The sequence below is a fragment of the Hermetia illucens genome, chromosome 3, assembly GCF_905115235.1.
Source record: "Hermetia illucens chromosome 3, iHerIll2.2.curated.20191125, whole genome shotgun sequence".
Taxonomy (NCBI): Eukaryota; Metazoa; Arthropoda; class Insecta; order Diptera; family Stratiomyidae; genus Hermetia; species Hermetia illucens.
In genome coordinates, this window is record NC_051851.1 from 179978842 (window position 1) to 179992094 (window position 13253).

Consider the following 13253-nt stretch of genomic DNA (forward strand, 5'->3'; position numbering starts at 1 on the left):
TACAATGAAACACCTTTATTGTTCGCTTGAAAGTGACACAATGTGAACAAAATTGAGGTGAATACCAGTTTCAAGAAAAAAGCAAATAAAAAGGATCTTAGCTTAACAAAGCAACAAATACGACCAACTGAAACTTGGTTTGCTAAAAGAATCACCGAAGGTCCATAATGTTAGAAAATATCGTCCAATGCAATAATCAACTGGGTGATTTTCGACTCCAGCAAGGCTCACATTTCCCGGCAGACTCATCAAGACTATTTGCCCTAATTTTTTTTTTCGTCCTACACAGAGAGGCAGAATCTTGGAAAGACTCCACTCTAACTGTGACTTATGTTGACCTCAACTACGATTTGCGATGCGGGATCTCGTGTACCCTGGCACCTGCTGCCAGCAATATGCCGATGGGCCACGCCATCCTTCTCTTTGAGCAAAGTGCAATCTGGATCGAGACTACAACGGTTGCTAATATGGTCTTCCGCTCCGCAGTTTTTACAGCGCTTGAACATCGATGTTTATTGCGCAGATGACAGCTGTTTTCTGTTTTCATCTTTCCCCTCCCGCCCATCAACCGTAGCGGCCCCTCTATTCTTGTCCACGTTGCTCGGGATATGGATGGCCTTCTAGTACTGCCTCCTGAGTAGAACTCCAGAGAAATTTCGTTTTTCCTCATATATCTGCGGTGGAGACAACTCACACCCTTTTAGAGTCCCCGAAGTCGCCGGTTTCAGCGTAACTATACTGTGAACTGGGTTGTTGTTTAGGATCTGCGGGATCCTAAGTCCACATCCATGTGATGGTGGACCGGACTAAATGAGGAGCAACTTACTCCCACGTTTTTTTAGTCCATGGATCCCTAGTTAGGAGCGTAGCACCCCAAGCATTAAAAATCGAAAAAATCAAAATTTGACTGATGGTTTCGTCCAGGGCAGAGGCAACTCATCAGACGCTGCCTCACCTCTGCCCTGGGAGCAGCGTGACCGAAAGTGCCAACAGGTGGAAAGACGCTCCCTTTTATCAGCGCAAAAACACGACACGGTCGCGAATTATATTGGACTTAAAACGCCAGTCGTTGTAATCTAAGCTAGACTAAGGCTAAAGCTAGGTTGTTGTTTAGTATCCGCGGGATCCTAAGTCCACATCCATGCGATGGTGGACTGTGACCGTTACTCGCTACACCTCTTTTGACCACTAGAAACGGGCACTTCCATCTCACTAGCGGAAGTTCCTACAGTCGGTTTCAGCGGCTGTCCACAGGGATCTATCGCAGTTCCATTTACTTGAAACGGTAGCTGAACGCGTTACTTACGGGAAAAATATCCTCATCCTTGTTGAGAGGAATAGCCGACTTGAGCGTGAGTAACGGGGTAGGCGTGTCGGTGTCACAATCTCAACGAAGTCAACCTACATCGCCCGCCAACAGTAAAATCAAACAGACTAAATTTGAAATACCGACAGAAAGTGACACCCTTGGCAACCATAATCGCGGAACATATGCACTTGTGCCCGCAACTGATCGTGCTCAGGGCGCGTTTAACCAAATTAGTGTTTATGTTGAGACGTGATATAAGGTGTGAATGGTGTCTAAGCAGACCAGCAGCTAGACCCATATATGTGGAACTCATCCTTGTATATTTTACGTACGGGTCCGCGCTATTGTATGAGTCTGTGATGACGGTACAGGGTAGGAAACGATTGTCAACGAGTGGCGTTTGTAGCGTGTCTTCCCATATGTCACACGGTTTCGATCAACGCCAAGCAGGTCTTGTTGAGTGTTTCTCCACTTGAGCTGGAGGTAGTCCAGTGTGCGCCAGGGCCTTCAGGATCAGATGGGGCGTTCCTTTGCTGCAAACCTATTTAGTCAGCGCGGATCAGGTGGAGAGGTTAGGACTGCTTGAGTTCAAAAAGTTGTTAGACGAGAATGTAACATCTAAGTGGCAACTAAGGTGGGAGGAATGTGAGAAAGGTCAGGTCATATATGAGTATGTCAAAAGAAAGTCTGCCGGAGGAAGTTCTCCCGTGGACTTGAGATGAGTTTTCTCCTGACGGGACATACTAGCTTCAATGAGTTTCCCTTCTCGCGGAACCTTGCCTCCAGTGGGGGTTGCATCCTGTGTGACATCCGTACTCTAGACGAAATTGGTGTTCACCTAGTGAACGGTATTTATGATTTTAGCCAAGGCTTAACTAGCAGTTATGAGCTTCGATGCGCTAATACATACGCGTGTGCTGCCTTTCGACGAAAGAAGGATTTCATTAACGGTGTAGATTATGATGATGACTATTATATGCGATTAAGCAAGACATACAATTCAAACGAATAGATTTTCGCAATATTCGTAAACTCCACTGTCTCTACTAAATTACTCATGATTGGGCGTTCCATCCGAATGTCTGAAATGCACAGCATTTGTAGTATTTACCATTAGATATTCTAGGATTCAATTGAGGATTTAAACCAAAGGGTTATTACCGTGGATATTGCGAACACATTAAACTGCAGAAATACAGAAACTAAAAAAATTTACAAAAAAGTGCTTCTTGTTTTATTAGATGAAATATAAAATATATGAAATAGTGGTAAGCGAAGCTTAGGTACTATAGCAATTAAGAATATTCACAGAATACTGATCACGAAACTGTTGATTTACTGAAAGTACTGTTTATCATAAGAAAATCCAGTGGGGGCTAAAAATGCATGTCCTGTTGGGTTGTACACGGGTGCTTGCAAATCTACAGATGGCGCCGAATGTGTTGCCACATAGACGGCACTTTGAGGCACGTGAGTAGACGCATGAACATAGGCGGGTGCAGCTGTAGTTGCAATTAAGGGAGCTGCAGTTGTAGCTATATGACCAGCTGTAAATGGTTGATACGCCGGGGCTTGAATCGCTGGTGCATGAATTATCGGTGCAACTGTGGAGTAAACTGGAATGTTTTGGGCAAAAGTTGGCGCACGATAATCTGATAGCGGAATTCTCCGTACCACCGCATTGAAACCATGAACCGCATCAGCAGTATATTCAACAATTCTTTTGTAACCGTCAGGATCAACGAGCTCATAGCGCCCAGTAACAACTCCATTTTTCTTCGATTCTTGATGAGTTTTCACATCACCTGTACTCTGATCATTCACCTCGTATCCAAATTGATATTCCGAGTTATGATTTCGATTATCTTCCGGTTGATAGGATGATTGGAATCCATTGTAGATATGGTAAGGATCGGACGCTATATCGTAATGCCGTCCTTGAGGAGTGCCGTAAGCGACCACGGCCAGCAATGCAACTACCACCAACTGTATTGAATAAAATGGATGTTAACTTTATTATATGTATAAATTGTGGGCGAAGTTAATTATAACACTCTGAAGCACTTATATATCCTTTGAAATATTTATACTTTGACTTGAAAATGATTTCACTAGATTGAAGCCCAAAACACTAATATTAAATTAAGGGTGTTTATTTATGGGTTCTATATTTTTGTTAAAACATCTCAGGACTCTTCTGCAATACCTTAAAGAACATGATTTCAATATTACACTGGATATTCAAGGACTCTACAAAGTATGTTACGGTAATGGAAATCCACGGCAAACTGTTCGCTAATTTTACCGGTCAACTGCTTTTTATACTCCAAGCATTGGACGATTGTTTTTTGGCCTTCAATAATAGTCAGTTTCTTCCCAAAAAAGATGCTCTAAAATATATTGCTAAATGAGTTGATTCATTTCAAAGTTTCGGATGAATGATACTTTGACGTGTGATCTTACTAGACGCCCATAAAATTTAACACAAAAAAACTGTAACCATATTTCAAAGTGGTTTGGGTTCCCAAAATTTCCAAGTCTATTAAAATCTCCAGTTAAAATTTGTTTTGAGTTGGGTGTGATGTTGCATTGTCACCAAGAATGGTCAAAATTCACTTGATTTGATGCGATAGTTGGGATATGTGGATCACCTACGCATGATAACGATGCAATGGAGCGACTCCCATGGAACATTTCGCATTGTGAAAATCTTTTTCGATAGACGGTCGCTGAAAGCAACATTGTGTTTATTTTAGTCGTAGGCTCGTTAACCCTTCGGAATTGAAGATTTCCGAGAATTATATTGGAAGTGATCCATCCAAAACATTGTTCTTAATTTAAAGCCAACCAATCCGTGGATAGATTTAAAACAGTTCCTAGAAAACATGTAGTGTCTTGAGTACTTTATTTCAGTGGCACTTCCATACGTTCTTATCAAATTGCATCAGCCAGTTTGCACCCCATTCGTTGCTGATACTCTTTGTAGTCATGGCATTGATCTTGTAACTTTCCAGGGTTAAATTTAAGCCTCTCGTTGAATCAACAAGACATTACATCTTCCTGCCGTCATTTTTATCGCCTGAATACACAGGAACTTTGTGGGCTTAAGCAATTATCTATGCAGAAGTCTGGTTCTAGCGACATTAGAATTGAAATTCAATAAATTTTAGCACCCCCTAATCCACTTGTCTCCTATTATTTGGGAGCAATAAATGTTTCTTATGCGAAAATGAAATAATTGCTTTCCTAAAGAGCCGACTAATTTGGAGTTTTGGCTATGCTAATACGTTTGTTAACTATGTTAAAATTTAAAGTGGGTGTTGCGGTCAATTAGGAAGTTCATTGTACGGGAAATTAGGAAGATGCGGTTGCTCGGCTGAATTTCTTCAATGTCAAAGGAAACAAATGGAAAATAAACAATCTCTAGTGGATTTGAAAAACACATAGATGACGAATTGCCGTTGCACTCCATGTCGGATGAAGTGTCAAAGGTAAATTTGCGTGACTTAAGGTAAATATCACTGTTTGAGCAATATGACTGTAAAGGTCCATTTACGACGACACTTTGACATTCTGTTTTTAAATGGTGAAAGGAAGGTGTAAGATTTGATGGATTAATGGTTTTCCGAATTTGATCACAATGAAAACCGATAAAAGTGCGAAAGACTTCTATTTTTTGGTTGCATTTGAAAAATAATAATACCTAAATGAATAAAATAAATTTGGGAAATTAAATGAAGCGTTTTAGGCTTCGGTAGAATTCCAGTCGTGAGTACTGCTGTCCTGAGACCATTGACGTTATGATACTAAATGGTGTTGCTGTAAATATGAACAACGGTGATTGTACCAAGTTTCTCCATTAGGTCTAAGTCAGGCATTACCTCTTGTAATTGCAGGAAAATGTCTAATGTAAGCGAGAAGGATTAGGCATGGGTAATGCGGCTACGTTCTTGACAAGGTCAACACATTCCCTTAGCGTTTTCTCCACTGTTTTAATCGACTCTGGTAGACGATTTATTCTTAGTTTTTGGAATGCCAGATCTGCGTAGGTCGTTACATCTAGTATTATAATTACCCTTTTTGCGTAAGTTCAGAATACAACCCAAGGTACATAAGAATGGTAAGCCAACAAACACCGCACATCAATCAAGAAAAAGAGGGAGAATCGCCAATATACAAAGCTAGCGTCAATATTCGTTTTGAGAATGATGGGGTCCTAAGTCCGCATCAACTTAATGCTGGACCGTCAATATGTATGAGTGAAAATTATTTCACCTTCCGGAATGAATACTACAAAGCCATCGCAGGCAACCCACTTTCCTCCCTACTAAGCGAAATGTTTATGGCAGGTCTAGAGGAACTGTGTGTCCGGATAGCTGAGTGGTTAGAGCGCAAAGCTGTCGTACGGAAGGTCGCGGTTCAAATCTCACTGGTGGCAGTGGAATTTGTATCGTGATTTGACGTCGGACACCAGTCGACTCAGCTGTGAATGAGTACCTGAGTCAAATCAGGGTAATAATCTCGGGCGAGCGCAATGCTGACCACATTGCCTCCTAGTGTACCGTTACGGTCTTGAATGAAGTGCTCTAACACACTTCAAGGCCCTGATCCAACATGGATTGTTGCGCCAACGATTATTATTATTAGAGGAACTAATGGAACAGCGTGAGATACTGCCTACATTTAGGTTAGCTATCGTGGAGAAATCGCTGTTGAATGCATTACTAGAAAAAATCAATCAGCTGGATAAAAAATTATATTCACCATGGAAACTGAACAAATGGGAGAAATACCATTCCTGGACATCAAAAAAATTAGATGCGGGGAAGACTTCGAGCTCGATATATTCAAAAAACACACAACCTACCCAACGAGTCATTCCTAGTAGCTCTTTTCATTCATACCAGCATAAATTCGCGGTTTTCCACAACATGGTACATAGAATGCTAAACCTCCTCCTAACCAGATCGAGATATATCAAAGAACTGGCTTATATAAAAGATACCGGGAAAAAGAACGAACACAGCACCGACATTATAGAGGCGATAATAAGGAAAAAACAGGCTGACAATAACAGGAAGCAATTGACGACACGACAAGAGTGAAATCGAGCATTACATACACCTTGCTGTGGCCCAGGATCAGTAACGCGCTTAAAGAATTTAAAATGGAGGGTGTCCCAACAAGCAGATATGCTCAACTTAAGGTCGTAAACGACCCAAAATCTAAGAAGGAAGAAAGCGGGATCTATGAGATTACATGCCCGGAATGCGCCAGTATATATATAGGGCAGATTAGCGGTTGGTAAAAGTACGATTCGAGGAACATATCAAAGAAACAGAACTAGCGGAAAAAAACCCAATACGGCAGGTCTGCAGTCGCAAAACACATAGTAGATACCGGCCATAACATTTCCTGGGACAATGTGGATATTAAGCAAAAAAAAACATAAAGTCCATAAACTAGACGCTGCAGAAAGTCTAGAAAGATTTAAACAGAGTAAAGCCAGGTTGTTGAACACCGATATGGGCAGCTGTTCATTTAGCTTATTCCAGGTAAGTAGGGTAAGTAATTAAGATGGTATTACTATTTCAAAAAAAATAATTAAACACTAGTTGTAACATTAATTGGTCTAATAGGTTAGAGTATAGAAGGTTATAGAGTTAAGTGAAATAAATTACTACAAAACCAGCACAGAAGAAGGACACATGTTTTGTCCGCAAACACGTGTCTGCAATCCTTAAATAAAATCTATAGTTAAACTGGAAACTTTAGAGTTTTTCTTAAAAAGAACTATAGGAAACAAAGGAGCTACTTTTATAAAACTTAGACTTGAACGTATTCCCCGATTTTCATATGAGACGGAAAGAAAAACAGAAAAACAGAAAACAGAACCGTCGACAACAACATACTAATCAGGATGTCTTCAATATCAATGGAGCATTTTAATTCTTCAACTGGTTTCCCGAAATAACCTACAGAAATCTGACAGCATAAAAACTAACACAAACATCCATGACGAGCCGGGATTCGAACGAGATCGAAAGGCTGGTGTTCAAACGACCAGACTGTCACTGTGTCAAACCTATTGTCGATAAATTATTAGAGAAGCTTACTGATGATGACGTTCTTTTTATTTGCTCTTCCTGCTCTCTGCAAACAGAAAAAGAAGAACACCTTACATTTAACCGATTTTGTCAAGCCGTTCTGTGCTATATATCGTTGTGAATCGTGTAAATTCATAAAAACATAAACATAAAAAAATGTGCAATTTTATTGCCGAATTTGAGAGGAATCTTGGGAAAAACTTTGAATACTTATAACTCCGTTAATATTGAGAATTCCGGAAAAAGGAACGAAATTCATGATCACTACCATTGGGGGGGGGATCTGAGCTTCAAAATGGTATATAGGTTGGAAATTCGTGATCACTTCTATCGGGGGAAGATCTGATCTTCAAAGTGGTATATAGGTTGGGGGTCTAGGTGCCAGGAAAATTGCCGAAATTTGGAGGAATCTTTGGAAAAATGTTAAAAGCTTATAACTACGTTAATATTAAAAATTTCGAGAAAAATAGCGAATTTCGTGATCACTACCATCAGGGGAGGACCTGAGCATGAAAACTGTATATAAGTTGGGTGTTGTGGGTGCCAGGAAAATCGCCGAAATTTGGACGAATCTCGAGAAAAACTTTTAAAACTTATAACTCCGTTAATATTGGAAATCTCAAGAGAAGGAGCGAAATTCATGATCATTTCTATCGGCGGAGGATCTGAGCTTCAAAATGATATATAGATTGACGGGTTTGCGTGCCAGGAAAATTGCCGAAATTTGGAGGAATCTTGGGAAAACTTTAAACGCTTATATATCTGTTAATATTGAATTTCGAGAAAAGGAGCATCAGCGGAGGATCAAACCTTCAAAATGGTATATAGGTTGGAGGGTCTGTGTGCCAGGAAATGAAGGAATGTGGAGGAATCTTCGGGAACATTTGAAACGCTTATAACTCCGTTAATATTGAGAATTGCAAGAAAAGGAGCGAAATTCGTGATCACTACTATAAGGAGAGGATCTGAGATCCAAAATGGTATATTTGTTGTGGGTCTGGCTACCAGGAAAATTGACTAAATCAGCAGGCATCTTGGGAAAAACTTTAAACGCTTATCACTTCCTTAATATTGAGAGTTTCGAGAAAAGGAGGTTAATTCGTGATCACTACCATCGGGGGAGGATCTGAGCCTCAAAATGGTATATAGATTGGCGGGTTTGGCTACCAAGAAAATTGCCGAAATCTGGAGGCATCTTGAGAAAAATGTTAAAGGCTTATAGCTCCGTTAATATTGAAAATTTCAAGAAAATGAGCAAAATTCGTGATCACTACCACCGGGGGAGGATATGAACCTCAAAATGGTATATAGGTTGGCGGGTCTGGGTGCCAGGAAAATTGCCGGAATATGGAGGAATCTTCGGGGAAATTTTTAACGCTTATAACTCCGATAAAATATAACCAGTGAAAGGCGCTCAATAGTTCTTTAAGGACGAGTTGCGACTTTCCCTTAACAGAATAATAATAACTCCGATAATATCGAGAATTTCGAAGAAAAAGAGTGGAATTCGTAATCACTACTACTGGTGGAGGGCCTGAGCTTCAAAATGGAATATAGGTTGGAGGTGTGAGTGCCAGGCAAATTGCCGAAATTTAGAGCAATCCTGGAAAAAATTTCAAACGCATATAACTTCGTTAATATTGAGAATTTCGAAAAAAGGAGCAAAATCCGTGGTCACTAGGATCTAATAATTAAGAATCTGAGCTTCAAAATGGTATATAGGTTGGAGGTCTGGGTCCCAGGCAAATATAATGATCTAATGAAAAAATAATCATATAAATAACGACCTCTGTAAACGAAAAAACTGTTATTTCAACCTAAATGAAAAACCTCTCTAGGCGGTGAAAAATCCTAAGTGCCTTGGGTCTGGTTTCAATTTTTTTTTATATTTTTTAGCTGGATTCTCATAATAGTCATATTGGCATTTCATATATGGGGAGCTCCTTAAGCTCAATATATAGCGTGCTACAGACAGACAGTTGTTCTGAGAACAAATATGTAAGATATCTAGAATATTAATTTTATTGCGAATGAAAAGAAATTAAAATATAAACTGTATATCTTAGAAAACGAAACTTTCATTCTAATTGGCTCTTTTCTTTGAATTTCAATCAAAATGTATTAACAGCATCATAAATTAGATCGCCTAATTACTACAGCAAAAAGGCTTCGAATGCATGCGATATCTGATGGTTCTAACTTTTTGGAGCGAAATAAGCACCAAACAGAGCAGGGGACGAATAATTTGGTTTTCTAATTGATTCACAGAAACCCTGCCCTATCTGAAATCTGGAAAGAATCTAGTTATAATAAATTTATTAAAATCATTAAACTCAATGGAGAACCTAACCCAGATGCATATAACTTCTCACACCTCAAGTCATCATAGTTTTTACGAAATATATTTGTAGACACGAGTTATCTTCACCTCAGATCCACTAGAGAGTCTTTATTGCAGGCTTCCGAACCACAGCCTAGAGTAAACCTACATAAGTAAAAAGCAACATATGATAGATCAAGTAGCTATAAATTTTGCCGAATATGGAAGACAACTAACAAACTAACGAACAACCTGCAGGTATGAGATGAATATGTTTAGAGCTACCTTCTGCTTGGCATTGACATTGACTTCACGCTTAAGATTTATGGAAACTCCGCATCTAGAAGATGATTCATACCAAAATGGAAAATGTGTGCAATATTATTGAAGAAATATACACCAAACGCTTCTTATTATGTATCTTTTAGGAATTTTAGCCTTTATATTGTGTTAATAATTGATTATATTTAATCGAATTAGATTATACGGTGTATGCATATATCAAATAGTCAAATTTGCGATTTAACACCGTAACAATGGAACCAATGCCAACAGTTTCTCATAGTTGGTAAGTTTTCGTTGGCGTTTCAGTATATGTTTACTATCGATATTGTTTAAAATGCGAGTTTAGTCTCATTTTTGGGGGTCATTCTTTATTGTTAGCTATTGTTATAATTTTTCTTCACACATTATTATGAGGACTTCCATATTTACGGAAAATTTCAAAGAAGTCATTAAAAAATTATAAGCTTCACAAGAGAGACAACTCGCAATTTATTTACTTGTTTTAAATATTTATATTTCTTTGGTTTAAATATATGTATACATATTTTTATGCAAATCATTCAGTAAATATCTCTCCGCGCAAATACCTTGAATTTTTAAGCACAAATCATTGATACTTGGAGCACTAAGTTTCATTTGTGAACTTGTTTTATTGTAATTCTGTATATTATTACGCACCATTCTAAAACTGGCAAAATCGTTTATTGTCAAAACCCATTTGACAAACAGTTAAGTTACGGAGGTCTGAAGTTCATTTTCTCTAAAAGCGCTATATCAGCTTCAATATCTTTTCGTAAATCTCTCTTATTCTTGTCAGATATTAGTGTATAGGTCCAAGGGCGAGAGCGTGTACAACATCTGAGAAAACCTTTTTGAACCGACAACAACCGCACTGGTACCAAATCCTTTCTCCATCTCCACGTGGTGTTTGCTGATAACTCTTTCTTAGTGAAAAACTGTAGACGGAGAAGAATGAAGGCTCCTGCAACTAAAAATGTACCAACTGATGATTCAGATTGAAGGTTGCTGTAAAACGAGATCTTGAGCTGCATTTTTATTAAGGCAAATCGACACCAAAAACAGGAACAACAACTTCTTCTTTTTCGTCAGCCTTTGTCCCGTTCACAAGCGGGGTTGGCTCAAAAACAGCAACAACAACAATTTCCTATAACACTGATCAATTGAAAACAATGAAAATAATTTGTTAAATTTTGTTTAGGGATTGAGGGATCCTAAGTCCATTTTCACTTGGTTTGTTGATTTTTAAAGCTTGGTGCTAGACCCGAAACGAAGAGCCCGTGGACCAAAAAAAGTAGTAAATTACTCTTCATTTGATCCGGTCCAACATCATGTGAATGCGGATCTTTCAATACTTAAACAAAATATTTCAGCTCTGACCAAGCTTTTTTCTAAAGTATGACCGGATTTATGTTCAATATAACTTGCAATCACGTCGCGTTTTGCGAATTATATAAAGGACCTTTTAAGATTCGTGAGCTGCTTCGGTCACGCTACTCCCAGAGCAGAGGTAAGACAGCGCCAGACGAGTTGACTCTGCCCTGACACCAAACCGTAAACCCGTCTTCGCTTATTATTAATGAAAATAAGACACCACAACTTCCAAATCATTCAAGTTTCTTTTATCTAGTGTAACAAATTTTATGGGGTGTAGTAATAGGTTTCCGCAAATTTTTTTATTTATTTTACCAACCACAGCGGACCACAGCGCTTACACAGACTATTCATTCTGGAAAGTGACTAAACGAATTAAAAAACCAATACTGGTTGATACCTATCACCTATCAAGGACACTAAGGGTAAATTGTTTATGAGCAGTGAGGACAAGGCTGAGGCTTTTCCTCAGCATCTTCCTAAAGCCTTCACTCCCCACATGAAAGAAATCACAAACTTACAATTACTACCTACAGACAACATACCGAATGATGTTGGGGAACTCAAATTCTCCTTTGCCTCTGAACTTCAAGAAGTGACCACCAACAAAGCCCCCGGACATGACTTGATAACTGACAGGCTAGTCATCATCTTTAACAGAATCCTCAGAAATAGCTACTATCCATTTACGCCATCCGGCCTCACAACGGCTATAAGGGAACTCCAAGAACATGTTAACAAGGTCATGGATTTGTTCACCAGATGGAATATCAAGATCAACAAGGGTAAAACTGAGCAAATTACATTTACTCTAAGGAGGCACAATTGCAGACCAACTAGCATCAACAAGAAAAAGCAGGTGAAAGTAGTGAGGCACCTAGGAATACACCTGGATAGGGAGTTGAATTGGAATCCTATATCCAGAAGAAAAGGAACCAAGTCAAACTTGCATTCAGTAAACTTTATTGGCTATTAAATAGAAGATCTAATCTGAACCTAAACACAAAAATTCTTTTATATACAGGGTGCGGCAGCATAACTTCCTTTTTTCAAAAATCAATAAAAACTATTGTATGCATCGGAAAATATTTATTTATTTTTTATAATGTAGGTACGTGTCTAAAGTTTTTATTTACATTATTTTGAAGATCAAATCTGTTAGGTGACGTCCCCCATTCTCCATACATTGCGTAAACCGATTTCTGGCGTTTGTCATGACTCTTGTTAGCATAGCAGGTGTTATGTTGGCAATTTCTTCTTGGATGTTGGTCTTCAAATCTTGTAGGGTTCTTGGACGGTTCACATAAACACGGGATTTCAAAAAACCCCATAGAAAAAAATCACAAGGGGACAGATCGGGAGAGTGTGCTGGCCATTCCAAATCGCCTCTAATTGAGATAAGGCGCTCTGGAAAGTGTTCCCTAAAAACAGCCATCGATGCTCTTGAAGTGTGTGCTGTTGCACCGTCTTGTGGGAACTAAGTGCCCCCCAATTCCAAATTTTCTAGCCGTGGGAAAAAAAAATTCTGTAGCATGTTTACATACCGGTTTACACTGTCACTGTCACTGTAACCTCATTTTCCTCAAAAAACCAGGGACCAATAATTCCAGCTGAGGAAATTGCACACCACACTGTGACTTTGGGTGAATGCAAAGGCTTTTGATGCAATTCTCGAGGGTTGGTGTCAGCCCAGTAGCGCATGTTTTGTTTGTTAACCGACCCACACAAATGAAAATGGGCTTCATCGCTAAAAGAAACAATAGCACTCTCGGGAACGACATCAAGAAGAAGCTCACACGCGTTCATCCGAGAATTGAAGTCACGTTCTGAAAGTTCCTGC

General features: G+C 39.1%; 1 protein-coding gene across 1 annotated transcript; it reads right to left on the bottom strand.

Annotated features, from left to right (window-relative positions):
- Nucleotides 1-2520: 2520 nt before the first annotated feature.
- LOC119651668 (pupal cuticle protein Edg-84A-like) lies at nucleotides 2521-3592 on the bottom strand. The gene is made up of 2 exons (XM_038055358.1): nucleotides 3516-3592; nucleotides 2521-3295 (listed from the first exon to the last, which is right to left on the bottom strand). The coding sequence occupies exons 1-2, from the start codon at nucleotides 3525-3527 to the stop codon at nucleotides 2645-2647; spliced, it is 663 nt and encodes a 220-aa protein (XP_037911286.1). The 5' UTR covers nucleotides 3528-3592; the 3' UTR covers nucleotides 2521-2644.
- Nucleotides 3593-13253: the final 9661 nt, after the last annotated feature.